Source organism: Thermobia domestica, chromosome 9 (assembly GCF_964235325.1).
Source record: "Thermobia domestica chromosome 9, izTheDome1.hap1.1, whole genome shotgun sequence".
NCBI lineage: Eukaryota > Metazoa > Arthropoda > Insecta > Zygentoma > Lepismatidae > Thermobia > Thermobia domestica.
In genome coordinates, this window is record NC_137462.1 from 166,483,251 (window position 1) to 166,497,760 (window position 14,510).

At 35.4% G+C, this 14,510-nt stretch overlaps 1 protein-coding gene across 2 annotated transcripts in view; it reads right to left on the bottom strand.

Annotated features, from left to right (window-relative positions):
* Window positions 1-3,546: 3,546 nt before the first annotated feature.
* Window positions 3,547-14,510, bottom strand: part of Usf (upstream transcription factor usf) — a 34,549-nt gene continuing 23,585 nt past the window's right edge. The window contains exons 5-6 of one of the 2 annotated variants that reach the window (XM_081772138.1): window positions 11,843-11,971; window positions 3,547-4,830 (exon numbers count right to left, since the gene is read on the bottom strand). In XM_081772138.1, coding sequence (XP_081628264.1) covers window positions 4,609-4,830; window positions 11,843-11,971 — 351 coding nt within the window. In that variant the 3' untranslated portion in view covers window positions 3,547-4,608. Of the gene's footprint in view, window positions 4,831-11,824; window positions 11,972-14,510 lie in introns of both variants that reach the window. The other variant, XM_081772137.1, reaches the window with a different exon arrangement.

A 14,510-nucleotide genomic window follows, 5' to 3' on the forward strand; every position in this document is an offset into this window, starting at 1 on the left:
ATTTATTAGTTTTTAATTTGAAATTAAGTGCTTAAACTATGATTTTTTTTTTTTTCAATTAAAAGTTCCATTAGTTTATATCACTGTTGTTCCTTAGGACAAGTTATTATGAAAAAGGAAAACATATTGATAGTTCCTCTTGATTACACTTTCAAGGTGTTTTCCCTGACATACCTTCTTGAATATAAATGGGAAGATGCGGGGTAAGTTCTATCATACACTTTTTTTTACGGCCACCTCCATCCCCATAGCTGTCCAACACACACACATACCTTTAATTACCATTTACATATTTGTTATGTTCAATATGAGTAATTGTTATTTACACAAAATTTAACAGATACTTTTCTTGCTTGAAAAAAAAAAAAAAAAGCTAACTAATATTACCAACTTTGAGACATTTTAAACCTCACATTTACATTTTTAAACAATCTTGTTTTGCTTTCAGTTCTTGAATTTGTTTTACGAGAGCGTCTTGCTCTTGTTTGTAACAATTCAATTTGTTCCTTGTCCCAATTTCTTAACTTCAGCACTCAGTTTCCTTCTTTCTTTCATTTTACTTTCTTCTGCACTTTAGATTAGTTTCTGTTTAAGGTATTCATCATAGCGTCTATGAGCTGAACGAACTGAGAAAAGCATTTTTCGATAAATAAGAACAGATCCACACCTCCGTAGTGCATAATTGCATCATGCACCCGCCTCTGTGTTACCAGAGAATCTTCGATTTGGTTTTCTACGGTAAGTATCTTATTGATTGAGAACCCGCCCTCCACTGAGACATTGCCGTGGGATAAATATTTTCACATGCCACAAATCGGAATATTCTTGTTTCTTGGACATTGCCTTAGCAAAGGATCATCTAACCTGATGCTGCCCATCTTCCCTTCGTATTCTTTGAAGTCAACTGCAAGAGACCCCTTAATTTCAGTACAGAAAGACACAAATGGACACTTTTCTCTGGTACAGTTATGCTCATGTAGTTTGTAGGATGTGTTTTATCCTAGTCTAAGCAAGTTCTGGATTGTTCTTTTGTAGCCTGGAGTCCAAAGTCAACAGAGCACGTACTAGTTTGTATTTCAGAGGGTTCCTTTCAACGATCTTCTTAAAAGTGCACGGAAAACAGTTTCGACAATCAAGCCTGAAAGCTAGTTTATCTGATGCTTGCAGTTCTTTTTTTCTGTCTTAAAACCAATGTCCACTTTTCTTATCTCTAGTGAATTTTCATTTGCAGTCAAATCCAAAGCAAGAAACTTTAAAGCACTGTCACCAAGTTTCATAATGCTTTGTTTGACACGACGACTCAGATTCCTTGAGAGAGAGAAAAGTTCTGAATACAGGAAACAAATGGCTCAAGACTGGAATTTCCTTTAAATGGTTCACACTCTGCTGTGACAGTTTTGAAGAAACAATTTACACTTCATGAATTGTCTTGTACATTTACGTTCACTGACATTTTACGCAAAATGCGTGATTTTCCTGATATGTTTTCATTTCCCTGACATTCCCTGATTTTCCAGAATGTGGGAATCCTGTATATATATTGTAACTTTCGTTCACTTACTCAGTGTTTTCCTGGAGTTTTCACTTGTTTTAAAGTGAATTGAAATTAACTGCCACTGGAATTAGTCACTCTAGTCTAAGTAGGCTAATAACCAAAGTGGGTAACACCTAGCATTCAGCTGTTATTTGTAGTAGTAAGAATGATGTAGTTACGCGTAGATGAAGTCTGTAAATCGCACGTGGAGTAAAGACCTCACACATGTATAGACAAGAAACGTGGATATCTTTATAGAATGATTATTTTTACTATTGAAATATTTTTCTAAATTAACGACTTTTCGTCTTTTCTTTCTGTTGTTCATTTTTAATTAAGGAAACGAATCGTGAAGCTTGAAAATAGCACTTTTAAATAACCTAAAACTAAGGAGTAATACTCAAAGGAATTCATATACTTGTTAAATTTAAGAAGAATCTTGCTTTATGTATGTGTTAACATTCTAACCGTTCGATCTCCCAGTCTTCAATGAATTCCAAACGGACAATTGTTAGCAAGAAACTGTTTCTTCTATCGTGTTTATTTTTAATGGCATATCTAGCCACATAATTTCACATTGAAAATTTTTGAGCGATTCCCCGGTGGTCCATGATAGGGACGCTGTGGTAAAAACAGCACGCTCCATTCAAATATGCCACATCTCACATTGTTTCATCTTCTTTTAACCAGTTTGTAATTTATAAACAATGAACGTTTTATCTGACTAAGAACTCAAAAAGTGATCATTTAATAAATGGTGCTCACACGAAAAAAAAAAGAAAAGTCTTTTTAGTGATGTATCAAAATGACATACCTCGCTATCTAATATTTTCAATCACCCCCCCCCCCTCCCAGTGCCCCATGAGAACAACACGTTCCATTCAGTGCGTCCTATGACATTTTCGTCTCACTTTTTCTTTCGTCTTCAGCAGTTTGTGGTGGATGTTTTATCTAAACTCTATATATGATCAGCAACAGCTTAAAGCATGCAGGAGCTTACGATTTCACTCTTGGTGTATGTGGTACTTAATTTCTCAGTAACTACTCGCCGGATCCAAATCAAATTTGGTGGGTACCTAGCCCATCGCCTAAGAATACAAACTGAATCGCCTAGTATAAATTGGCCTAAAGTATCGTATCTGAAAATTCGACAAATAAGTGAATGTTTCTCTGAAAAAAAATTCCAGTAACACCTCTTGACGGAGGTCATCGGGAAATATTTAAATTTTATCGCTACAATATAAAAGATTGATTTATGCAGGTGCAGAAAGCTGTTTAGAAGATTCAGTACATTAGAATAGCTTTCTTCCCTTACCTTATGGCGATAAATTAAATTTATCGATGTAACTTCTGCAAGTTGTCAACTGAAATTAGCATTGCTTACTTTTACTGTTATCAAGTCAAACATGAACACATTTAGTACAAAATGCCACTTGACTCCCAATTGTTTCGCAGAATGGCCCAAAGAAGAATAGAATTCCTTCTCTGTATCCGAAACTTCAATTGAGAGAGAGAAATTGAAATTTTTACGTTGACGAAAATTTCTTTTGATTGCTTGCCATGTCACAGTTTGAAAAATTACATAAAACTGGAATAGTGAACTATTCCTCAAGTACTATTGAACGTAATGCTTGTTGTAGAAAGCACCATTTACAACAAAAACATCAAAAATTACAATTTTTTCAAAACATCTACAATAAGAATAATCAAGAATTCTTTAGTTTACCATCTCAAAGACGAATGATGATTGCTAATAAATTATGGAAAACTCAACAGAATGAAGAAGTAGGAAGCCAAAAAAGAACAAAAACTTCCACACAAACTCTCAAGGAGAACTGATGCAGAAACTTTAAAAAGTGTAACTGCGAATTATCACAGTATGCAAAAGCCAGTCATACTGAATATTCTATTACTATCATGGCTTTGAAAACGTGATATAATTAGCTACTCACTGACAAATATGAATGAAGAAACTAAAAATAATCACTACTACAATGAAATTAGAAAACATCTTTCAACAAAATCATTTATTACAAATAACAATAAGTCTTAAGGATATTATGAAAGTGTAGTTATTTTTTGATGTAAAACATCCTTCTGGACTTCTTCATAAGCCAACAAATAAAACTGTGTATCAACAAACAACAAACAAATTAAAAGTTAGACCTGATACCATTTTCGCGACCTCTTTTCGTGTCTACATGAACAATCTTCACACTTAATGTGTTTCTAAGCCGTCATATCAACTGATATTTTAATTTCCAATATAGATAAATATAAATATGGCAATAACCAGTCGTGTATTTTTAATTTTTTGCTCCTTACAAAGAAAAGAAAGATTTAAAAAAAATACCCAATCGAAGGAAATAATGCCCACTGCACAGTCGGTTGAAAAAAATGCACAAAGCCCTAATACAATTTCTCTCGTTAATATCTTCTGAATGAGTAGATCTATTAGAAGTGTTATTTTTTCTTCAAAATTCCATTTGTCAGAAACAAGTCCTCAAATTAGTTCATCCATTACGAAGTTATTGACATGGAAAATTGTATTAGGGTTTAAATAATTCTTCAAACTGACTGTACACTGCGTTGTGCACGACAAAACATTTACTGTATAAAACACTACATTGTACTGCCTTACGCAATCGAATGTCACTTCAGTAATACACTGCTCTCGAATCACTAATAATAATAAAAAAAAATCTGGACAGCCATTAATCCAGGTACGGTCTCAAAAGAACCACTTCTGTTGTCACCACGTTAGTTGGTTAATAACCTTTTATATTTTCTGCAACATCTGCTTCCTCCAAAAATTACACAAGTTATTTTTTAAACTTTCTTAAGCACCAATAGTACTATGAACAACAATCGTAATCCGACATGTCACTCTTATAAAACATTTTAATTCAAGTTTGTACAATGTTCACAACTGGTGTTCTTACAGCCTTTACGTGGCCTTGGCATAAATGCACACACCTCTGTTCGTAACTCAACACCAGCGCTACTTTTGCATTATTTTAAAATAGAAACTGAATCACAATAGCGGGCATAAACTACACCTTTCAATCTCTGCACTAAGAGGACACTTGATTGATGTCAGGAGCAATGATCCCATGCTGCTGGAGATGTGTTCTAAGCATAACGTTTTCTCTTTTCAGCTCTTCGTTTTGCTGACGGAGCACTTCCACATCCATATTCAATCTCTCATTATCCTTCAAACATTCAGCTAAACGCTGGTTTGAACTACGGAGTTCCACTATGTATTCACAAGCTTTCGCCAAGATTCCTCCTTTACTCTGTCGAAAGAGTTCAAACAATTACTTTATCAGTCAAAAGCAAAGCAAAAGAAATTGAAGACAGAAAATATGCAGTAAATTTAAAATATAGTTTAAGATCTGGAAAACTCATTACTAAATATGGATTCGAAATTTATTAATATCAGATATACCGCGATCTGAAATAACATGAACTTCGGGGTAAAAACATTATTAAAGCTACATAATTTATATTGCAGAGAGAGAAATGAATTTACATTCTCCAAAACATATGTTTCCATATTGTTGAAAAGGTATTTTATGTTTTTACTTTGAATATTTATGGTTGACTTCCGAACTGATCAGAACCAGAATCACACGATCTCTTAAGAACTCGACAATGATGTTGCTATGTAGAAATCTGAACTTAACGTCCCACAATTATGCCTGTTAGGCTAAGGGAGACGATGATTAAAGCAAGTGAATGGAATGAGAAACGGAGCACCCTGAGGAAACCCACGAGCACGATGTTGTCCAACACACTTACTTAGCCGGGGATCGAACCAGGGACCCCATGCACCAGAGGTAAGTGCTCTCCTACTGAGCCACCGTGTCCCATGTTGCTATGTAGAGTAAGTACAAATTTGGTAACGTGTATGACCTTCTTTATAGAGTTTAACTTCAAAAATATTAGATGATGATACCCGAAGCTTATCCGTATAACCAGTACAAGTTATCCAGATATATTGGCCATGACTAGGATTAAGAATTTTTTGTACGAAATTGCCTTACGATTTTATACACCAGTATATGTGAAACTAAGTGCTTTACGACTAACCTTAACTACATCTAACACTGAACAGTACGTTTTATCTTCAAAGCTTGTTTGTAATAATTTTGGTGTGCATTTCTGAATAAAATATTACACATTAAAATTTTATTATTTATTTTACAGATTTAGACTATTGTCCTCATTGGAACAGTAACTATTTCATTTGCCGAGTACCGTAATTCTAACATGTAACCTCTCGTAATAATTTCCATTGTATTTGAAAGGCTCAAAACTTCAGTTCCCAGAATAAGCTTATATATATATATATATATATATATATATATATATATATATATATATATATATATATATATATATATATATATATAAATGTACTTCTCTTAAGGTTCAATTACACTGAATGTTACTTCCGTGAAAATTATGAATTTCAATATCGTTGTGAAAACGCTGACTATACTCCAAATTTAACTTGCAATATTTTACGTGCTAATATCTGAAAATATTCATATTAAAGTGCTTTCAAAACTAGAAACAAATTGACGTTTGGAGAAGCACGTGGTACGTTGTTGTCACTTCGTATGCATCCCGATAAGTCATCAGCTGGAACTGTCCTGAGTTAACGAAATGGAAAATCTCTAAATACTGGTTTGTTTGGATGGATAAAAGGATATGTTTGACGTTCGTGTGCATGTTGGGAAGGGGGGCTGTGTGTATGTGTGTATGGGGGAGAGAGAGAGAGAGAGAGAGATCTAGTGTACAATCATCTGGAATTTTGGATCGGGGTGGAATATGCATTTGTTAGGTATTTATCTACAAATATTTACAAATAAATGATCTTGGTACCGCTTGATTGTGAAGTCTGAGTGTCGAGATTATGTGAAGCTGAGGTGGGATTTACTGTCTGTTGAATCAGAACCTTGCGGGGTACCTGGCTCACCGAGAATCGAACTTAGAGACTGCGTGTGTAAAGAAATAAGGAATAAGACCAACATGCACACGAACGTCAAACATTAGCGTCTTGGCTGCAAAGAAACAAGATTTCTAACTTGTTTAACGTCCAATTTTACGAGTATATATTACTTGTGGCCCCACAGTTCAACGTAGAATTCGAACCACGCTCTGTCTTTCGGGAAGCGAACCCTCGATCTCTCACTAAAGACGAAAAAGCGCGTCACTAAGTAACTCATAATATATTGAATATAAAATGTTTGCAAATGTTTACTACTATTGATTTTTCGAGTGAAAAGCTACAAAATTTAGAAATAAGGATGATGCTTGAAGCTAACCGTCTATCCCATTAAAGGGATGAATATACATAACACGAAGGAATGTATTCAAATCACTACTATAAACAGTTATTACACAAAATTTTGTTTCCAATACCTATGAAGAGGAAATCATTAATACACTGAGTAAACGTGCTTGTAAGAAACAAGTATTTCTTCAATGGGATAAGGATGCAATTTCTGGTTCCCGCAGCGAATTATTTTTTCAATATTTTTCAATTTTAGATATACCCAACGCAACTTCTCAAATGCATATAAACACAAAGTTACCTATTATATGAATGTAATAAAAAAAATTTGCACCTCAAATATTTCTTTTCCTAGCAAAGCCTAATTTTGAAGATCCGGATTGATTTTCTTCATTTCCGATTTTTTTTTCTTTGCTAACTTTCACAATAGTACATTCATTTTTTACAGGGAAAATTGGTCCTCCATTGTCCCTTTCCTGTTCGAATAGTCCCGAACTGAGCGAATAATTCCCCTTGATTGTCCTTTAATAGGGATAACTTTTCATAAAACATTCTTTCAGACGGATGATTTCGGCCGTTTTGCAGGGAGAATGTCCTCCAATTCACTGGACATTTAAAATACGTGTTCGTTATGTGCCTGTGAACAAACATGTAATATATATATATATATATATATATATATATATATATATATATATATATATATATATATATATATATATATATATATATATAAACACACAACACACACACACTAGCACACGATATATACAACAAAAGAGCTCACATATACAAATATACGGGATTGTACACGAAGATGCACACGAATATAAACAAGTATTAATATAAACAGAATTTAAAGAGAATCTAAAAATCACTTCCACGCACAAAAGACTAAAATTGCTTCTTTCCTCCTGAAAACACGTGTTTAGTAGCGGAAACATTGGAATATTAAAGTCTGTTATCAAGAAAACCCTCCACCCACTGTTGCTAAAATGATGTTTATGATTCGACTCTCGCTGAGTGATCGCAATAACTGTGACATAGATCCCCTTCTTCAAAACAAATCTGCACGTGTTTTTGAGCTGTCAATTTGTTTCTAGTTTTGAAAGCACTTTTAAGTTATCGTCAACAATGTTCTGAATGAGAACAATCGCCTAAATGAGGGATTTAGCCTAATTTACTTAGCTCTCTATAATTAATAATTAAGTAATTCCTACAATCTTTCAACTGGTTAACTGGCTGTTTTCGCACTGCAATCCTGTTTCCTAACATCAGGTCTAGGCAATCATGTGTATCAAAAGCGAGTAGTAAGAAGGATATGTAAGTAACTATAAGAATCATACTGAAAGTAATGAAGAATAATTCTTCCTAAATTAAGTTTTGGTTTTATTTAAGAAAAACATACCCTAATCTACACACTATTTTTCACAAAGTTTTGATTAGTTTGCATGCGTTACTCTCTCTCACCTTTCTGGAAGCTTGAAACTTTCACTGCCGTAGAACTGTTTCAGTTACTCAGAAATTGACTCATTGCTTTTTGCTTTGTGTAATCTGGTAGCACTAGATTCGTTTACAGCTCCTTCGTAAAGCCGAACAGATGGTAATCGGAAGGTGCACTGTCGGCACTCTAAGAAGGGTGAGGTTGAATTATCTGTCCCATTGTCCCAGTTTCCTTTGTGAACTGAACAGGGCGTGGGCGCGCATTAGTGTTAAATAATCATTTTCTTCGAAGAACATTTACCCCGAAATCTACGGCGAAGCTTAAAGTGTTTGCACATAACGGCGAAAATTAATGGCTTTCCCAAGTTCAAGATATTCAACCAGAATACACTTCTGCGTCCCAGTAGACTATGACGATAACTTAGCCAGCAGACGGCAAAATATTTTTTCTTTCTTTCTTTGCTGGCAGTGTAAAATGGTCCATTCCACGCCCTTTCGCTTCATAATGAATTATCTTATACCATTAGTCAGTTTTTTTTTTTTTTTTTTTTTTTTTTTTAAACCTTTAAGTTTTTCGGTCTCTCTGAAGAAGTTCTTGAACAGTGTTTTTACACTGCACTTCGAGTACAGGTTGTTCAAGGTGGGGCCCAGTAGCAAAGGATTTTTCGATAGCCAACCTTGGGTCCTTTAATGCACTGACCTATGTCAAGGATAACTCGTTTATCTTTGATATCTATTTTTATCTTGCGTTCCGTGGACGATCACTCCGAGGGCCTTTAATATCGATTTTATCTTTAAACTGTTTTAAACATCTTTAAACTGTTTTACACGTCTTTTAGCACTGCTAGAAGCCATGGTCACATTTCTATGTGCATGTTGAAATTTATCGTGAATTTAAGGAGCAGAAATACTATCTAACAAGAAATTCATTCACAGCAAGTTATAGAAAGGAAACCTCACTATCTGCCATTCTAAAACAACTGCATGCCCCCATGCAATAGAAGCTATTGATGTCACACTACCTTGATGCGCTCAGTGACGTCTGAACATTGCTATGATTTGTTTGCATACTAATCCTTAAAAAAAAAAATTGCTCATTACTTTCAGTAAGTTCTTCGTACAATTACATAAAGTAGCGGATTCTGATCTGGAGATAAATATCTTAAATACTGACGTGATTAATAGTTATATTACCTTGCATTCCCATATGCTATAGAACATGAAAAAGCAATCAAATATTTTTCCATTCACTTCTCGCGCTAGTAAAATACCAAGATCCTTATCAATTTAATGGAAATACGTCAGATGCCTACGTTGGCAATGGTCAGGTGGCAATAGCAGCGCCGGACAATTGGTGGCAGTGGCGTTAGAGCAAACTTGGTACTACATGAAGAGCACTAGAATGGCAGTGTGCAGTTAATTGAGCAGACGGTGATAATGTAAAATGGGCAACCTCTCTGATTACCAAAAAGGACAAATTGTTGGCGCTCATTTGTGTGGTGCGAGCGTGACGAAAATGGTTAAGTATGTTGCGTGGTGTCACGAAGAACAGTGTCCAAGATGGTGGCAGTCCACAGAACTCATGTAAAACTACACCGGCGAAAAAGAACAGTGGTCGCAAGAAAACCATCAGGAACAGATCCCGCTGAGTGTTAAACGGAGAACTGTTGTGAGACAGATGCAAGTGACGAATAAACTTTAACAGCCCCTCCCACAGTCCGTGTCGACAATCACAGTTCGCAGTCATGTAACACGGATAGACATATGGGGTCAGGCTTAAAGAGCGAAACCGCTGTAAGAGACCATAACGCTTTAGCTCGACGCAAATACTGTCGCAAACATGAAACGTGGATTGCTGATGACAGAAAACGTGTGATACAATAGGATGGGTCACCGTTCACTTTATTTCACATCATAGGCCGTGTTTGTGTGTGAAAAGACAACTAAAGAAATGTGATCTGCAATGTCTCCACCAACCGTCAAACATGGTGGCAACTGATGCTGTGGGCCGACATAACCTGTTTCCAGCGCTCCTATGCTGACGCTTACCAGTCGCATCACTGCTCATATTTATGTCGCCATTTTAGGGGATCATATACATCATATGGTCCAGATGCTTCCGGGCAATGACCCCATATTTCGGATGGTAATCCACCCATTTAGACAGCTGAAACTGTTACGGCGTGATTTGAGGAATATTGGAATGAAGTTAAACAACTAGCCTAGTCCGCGCAATCCCCGGACTTAAATATAATTGAACATCTGTTGTCAGTTTTGGAGAGATTAATCCGGAGCTGATTTCCACCTAAATTCTCCTTCACGGAACTAAGTGATGTACTGCATGCGGAATATTATTCCATTTGCTACCATTCACGATCTCTAGGACTCCATTCTACGTCCATTAGAAGTGAAAGTTGATCCAATGCACTAGCAATCCAATGCAATCCTAGCGAGTTCACTTTTTTATATAGGTACTTCCATTAAATTGGTAAGTACCAGTATATATAAACTGACTGGTTATTTTAATATACGCGATATAGATTTAATCTTCAACGAAACAAATATATTTGTCTTGTTATTGTCACGGTGCCTTATAACTTGTCAGTATTTGGGGCCCAGATTGGGATAATTTCCGAAGTATTTTCTTCAGAGTTCTTGAGAATACAACCACAATGAACTTTTAGGAGAGACAGACGAAATAACGAATCACAATATCACCCACAATAGAAGAACTCTTATTTTCTTCCATATTTATTTTTGACCAATACTTTGGCAATGCTTAATACAATCTTTTATTTATAGTGTCCTCAGCAAATGACATAAGCGAAAAATGGCTATGCAAGCTTATATTCCTCAATAATGAAAAAATAAACATTTACACTTTTTCACTCTCAAATACAAAAACATTCCAGTTATGTCTTTTAGGCTAAAGCACACTGAATCCCAACGAAATTGAAAATTAATGATGAAAGAATAGTAGAATGAAAATGTGATGGGAAATAGGAAAACTCCAAGAAAACACACGCACACTGTGTCGACCAAAGAAGCCCACTTGACGGGAGCTAGGATCGAACCAAAATCTCGGCGCACCAGCTAAAGATGTTCCCTCTGCCACTGAGCCATTGCATCTTCTCTATATTCTTTCTAAGCTCTGGATTTCTCTGACTTTATTCTAGGTACCTCTTACAAGATATCAAAGTGAACTTGGTGCAAGGCAAGATTTCAGAAATAAAATATCTCCTTAGAACTGTAAATTTTTATTCTTACCTTCTAATATTGTTGCAATGTCAATGTTACTATCCGATAATATGCCAATTACTATTACAAGCCATCAGTAGAGTCGCATTATAAATTATCCAAATTTGGCTAATTTGTAATACAATTCTTCAAACTGCGGATGAGTCGTCATTACCGTGAAGTATTATGAGAGACTACAGCCTTAACTGTCCTGAGAGCTCAAAAGAGGTATAATTTCCTACGATTCACACAATTCAACTACTGTACTTTAAATATTAGTTTAATATAGTTACCCAACTTAAACTCACCTGTCCTTCAAAACTCACCTGCCCTTGCTTGGTGTGGTCTTGGGCACAGTCAGGGATTATTTTGCTAAGTTTCATAATCCAGTTATTTATTTTATCCCTCCTCCTCCTTTCTACTTCATTATGAGTAGCTCTTCGCCTTTCATCCCTCTGCAAAGAACAACGAAAACTCTTAAATTTAATTTCATTTGGGTGAATGTTGAAAACAAATCCACCTTCGCAACTGAGATATCAACGATAGGATTTTAACACAAGTTACAAGTCATGGAAATATATGAAACAAAGGAATCCCGAAGCGGTAACAGAAAATGAAATATTTATAAGGAAACCCTAAAACAACCAAACAAAATAATAATAAATACACTTTAAATGCTCTTAGGAAAAATACTTCAAACAGGAAAGGGAAATACGTAAAAAAATTTTAAAAAAAGTTATTTGCCGAGGGGATGGTAATTTCGCATACTAAGTTCAAAAGCTAGTGGGGCTAGCAAAAGTGATTCGATAAATTATAAAGGAAGCAGTATGAGATCTGTCCCTGGCACCTCACGTGTTATCGCCAACTTTAACGCTTCGCTTTGTAACTAGCACACGAAGAGGCAAGTCCCTGCCCTGAGTTATCGTAGTTTTCGGCGGCTACTACCGTCTCACCCTTAAATGATGGTAGAACTGCAAATCCCGTAGTTTAAATACGCACTCAATTCTAACCAAAAATTGTAATTGGAAACTTTTGAATGAAGTGTGCTCATAACTGGAGACTGACCAATAGGCAAAATGTCTATTTCTTAATAAAAATACATTAAAAAGTTGTATTTGCCGAGGGGAAGGTATTTTCGCATACTAAACATGCCAAGCCAGAAAGTTCCCGTGAACAAATCTAGCAAAAGTGATTATAGTTCATTTGGAACATGCTGAAGTTCATTTGGAGAACTTTTGATTCAATTTAAGCAAACCAATTTATTTTTGCCTATTTCACTCTATATTTTTTTATTTTATGTTTAAAAACCAAAAACTCCATTTTTTGTATTTTGTTCAAACCAAGACTCCATGACGGTAACTACGTCGTGTGTGTGGTTGTTCCGTTCCGTGTTGCCAGATTGGGCGATTTTCTAAGTGCCCTTGCTATGAAAATCTCAAATTGGGTGACACGCTACTTTTTGGGCTACTTTTAATTATCTGCAGGCTATAACTCTTAAAAATTCGCCACTTTCTTATTTTCATATATATATAAAATCACAAGTTATTAGCTTTATATAATACAATGGAAGTTTTGTTTGTTGAGTATATTATTCCCAATGAACAATAGTTTTACTGAAACTAACATGTTTAATACCAGTTCAATTCTTGTTTTAGTATTTTTTTAATCACCAGATCTCACAATACTGACTTTTGTCGAGTTTATGCTATTGCAATATCACTGACCGAGTTGCTGTCTCAGTTAATGCCTAGGCCTTTGCACGGAGCTGTGTAAACGCAAACATCTCAAATTTAATCGTGTTACTGTATTATCCACATTAACATAATAAGTGAAGTAACATTTAAAGATTCGAAAATTCACGGCTCCCAGATAACGAATCTAGCACAAGAATTAAAGAAAAACAGTGAAAAAACACCGTAAATGTTGTAAAGTGTATTTCACAGAGCCCACAAAACTGACTTAATGAAACATGTTTCATGGAAATTAGAAAGGTCGCCCATTTTATACTATCGCCGTCTGCCGAATTCATTGCACACTGCAGTTCTACTGCGGCTGACGTAGTATGAACTTTGCCTCAACACAACCATCGCCAACAATCAAACTGCGGTCGCCGCCTGACCACTGCCAAACAAGACATCGTACGAATGTGATTAGTAAAAGCGTATGATTGTAAAGTAATTCATTTTTACATTTGGGCTACACATAGTTCAAATCCGCTCTTCTGGAGCGCAACCTCACTACCTTTTAATTTTCAAATTGGTTGGTCCCGTTACAAGAAAGATTTCTACCGGTTCTAAGAAATTTAAAAATAAGGTATGTACAAGTCAAGGTCAAGCTTCTGTAACCTTTCCGATACATGAAAAGAATGTTTGTGCAAAAAATGACTAGATATAATTTGCATCTTACCCTCCTATTTCTCTGTGACAACAATGCATTCCAGAGGTTCGGTTCAATATAGAATCAATGAATTGCGCAGAAGATATTACGTTATACACCATGTAGAAATTTCTAATCAAAAAAATCATATGAGCAAAAACTGCTTCCTACGCTATTTCTCATTGCCAATGTTTTCTATTTGTGTAAATCACTTACAGATGCTGCTATTGCTTTGTATAATTTAGAAAACCCCTTCCAAAGATGTTTCCTGTCATATTACGCAGGTGAACAGATATGAAAAGAGTCACTATTGCGTAAAAGTAATGGACGGGTGTTACTTCAGAGTCACTGAAAGAATTAAGAACGAAAGAACGGAGAAAAAAGTTTTCATCGGTAAGACAACCAATGGTGCAATGGGACGTGATAAACCAGAATACTTTTACTTGTGTGTAAGCAAAACTATATATATATATATATATATATATATATATATATATATATATATAGGGGTTGGACAAAAAAAATTAAAACGTTTGTAAAGGTGAAAATCATACCTAGTATGGTGTGGGGCCTCCTTTTGCGTTCAAAACAGCTTGGATCCAACGTGGAATAGACGTA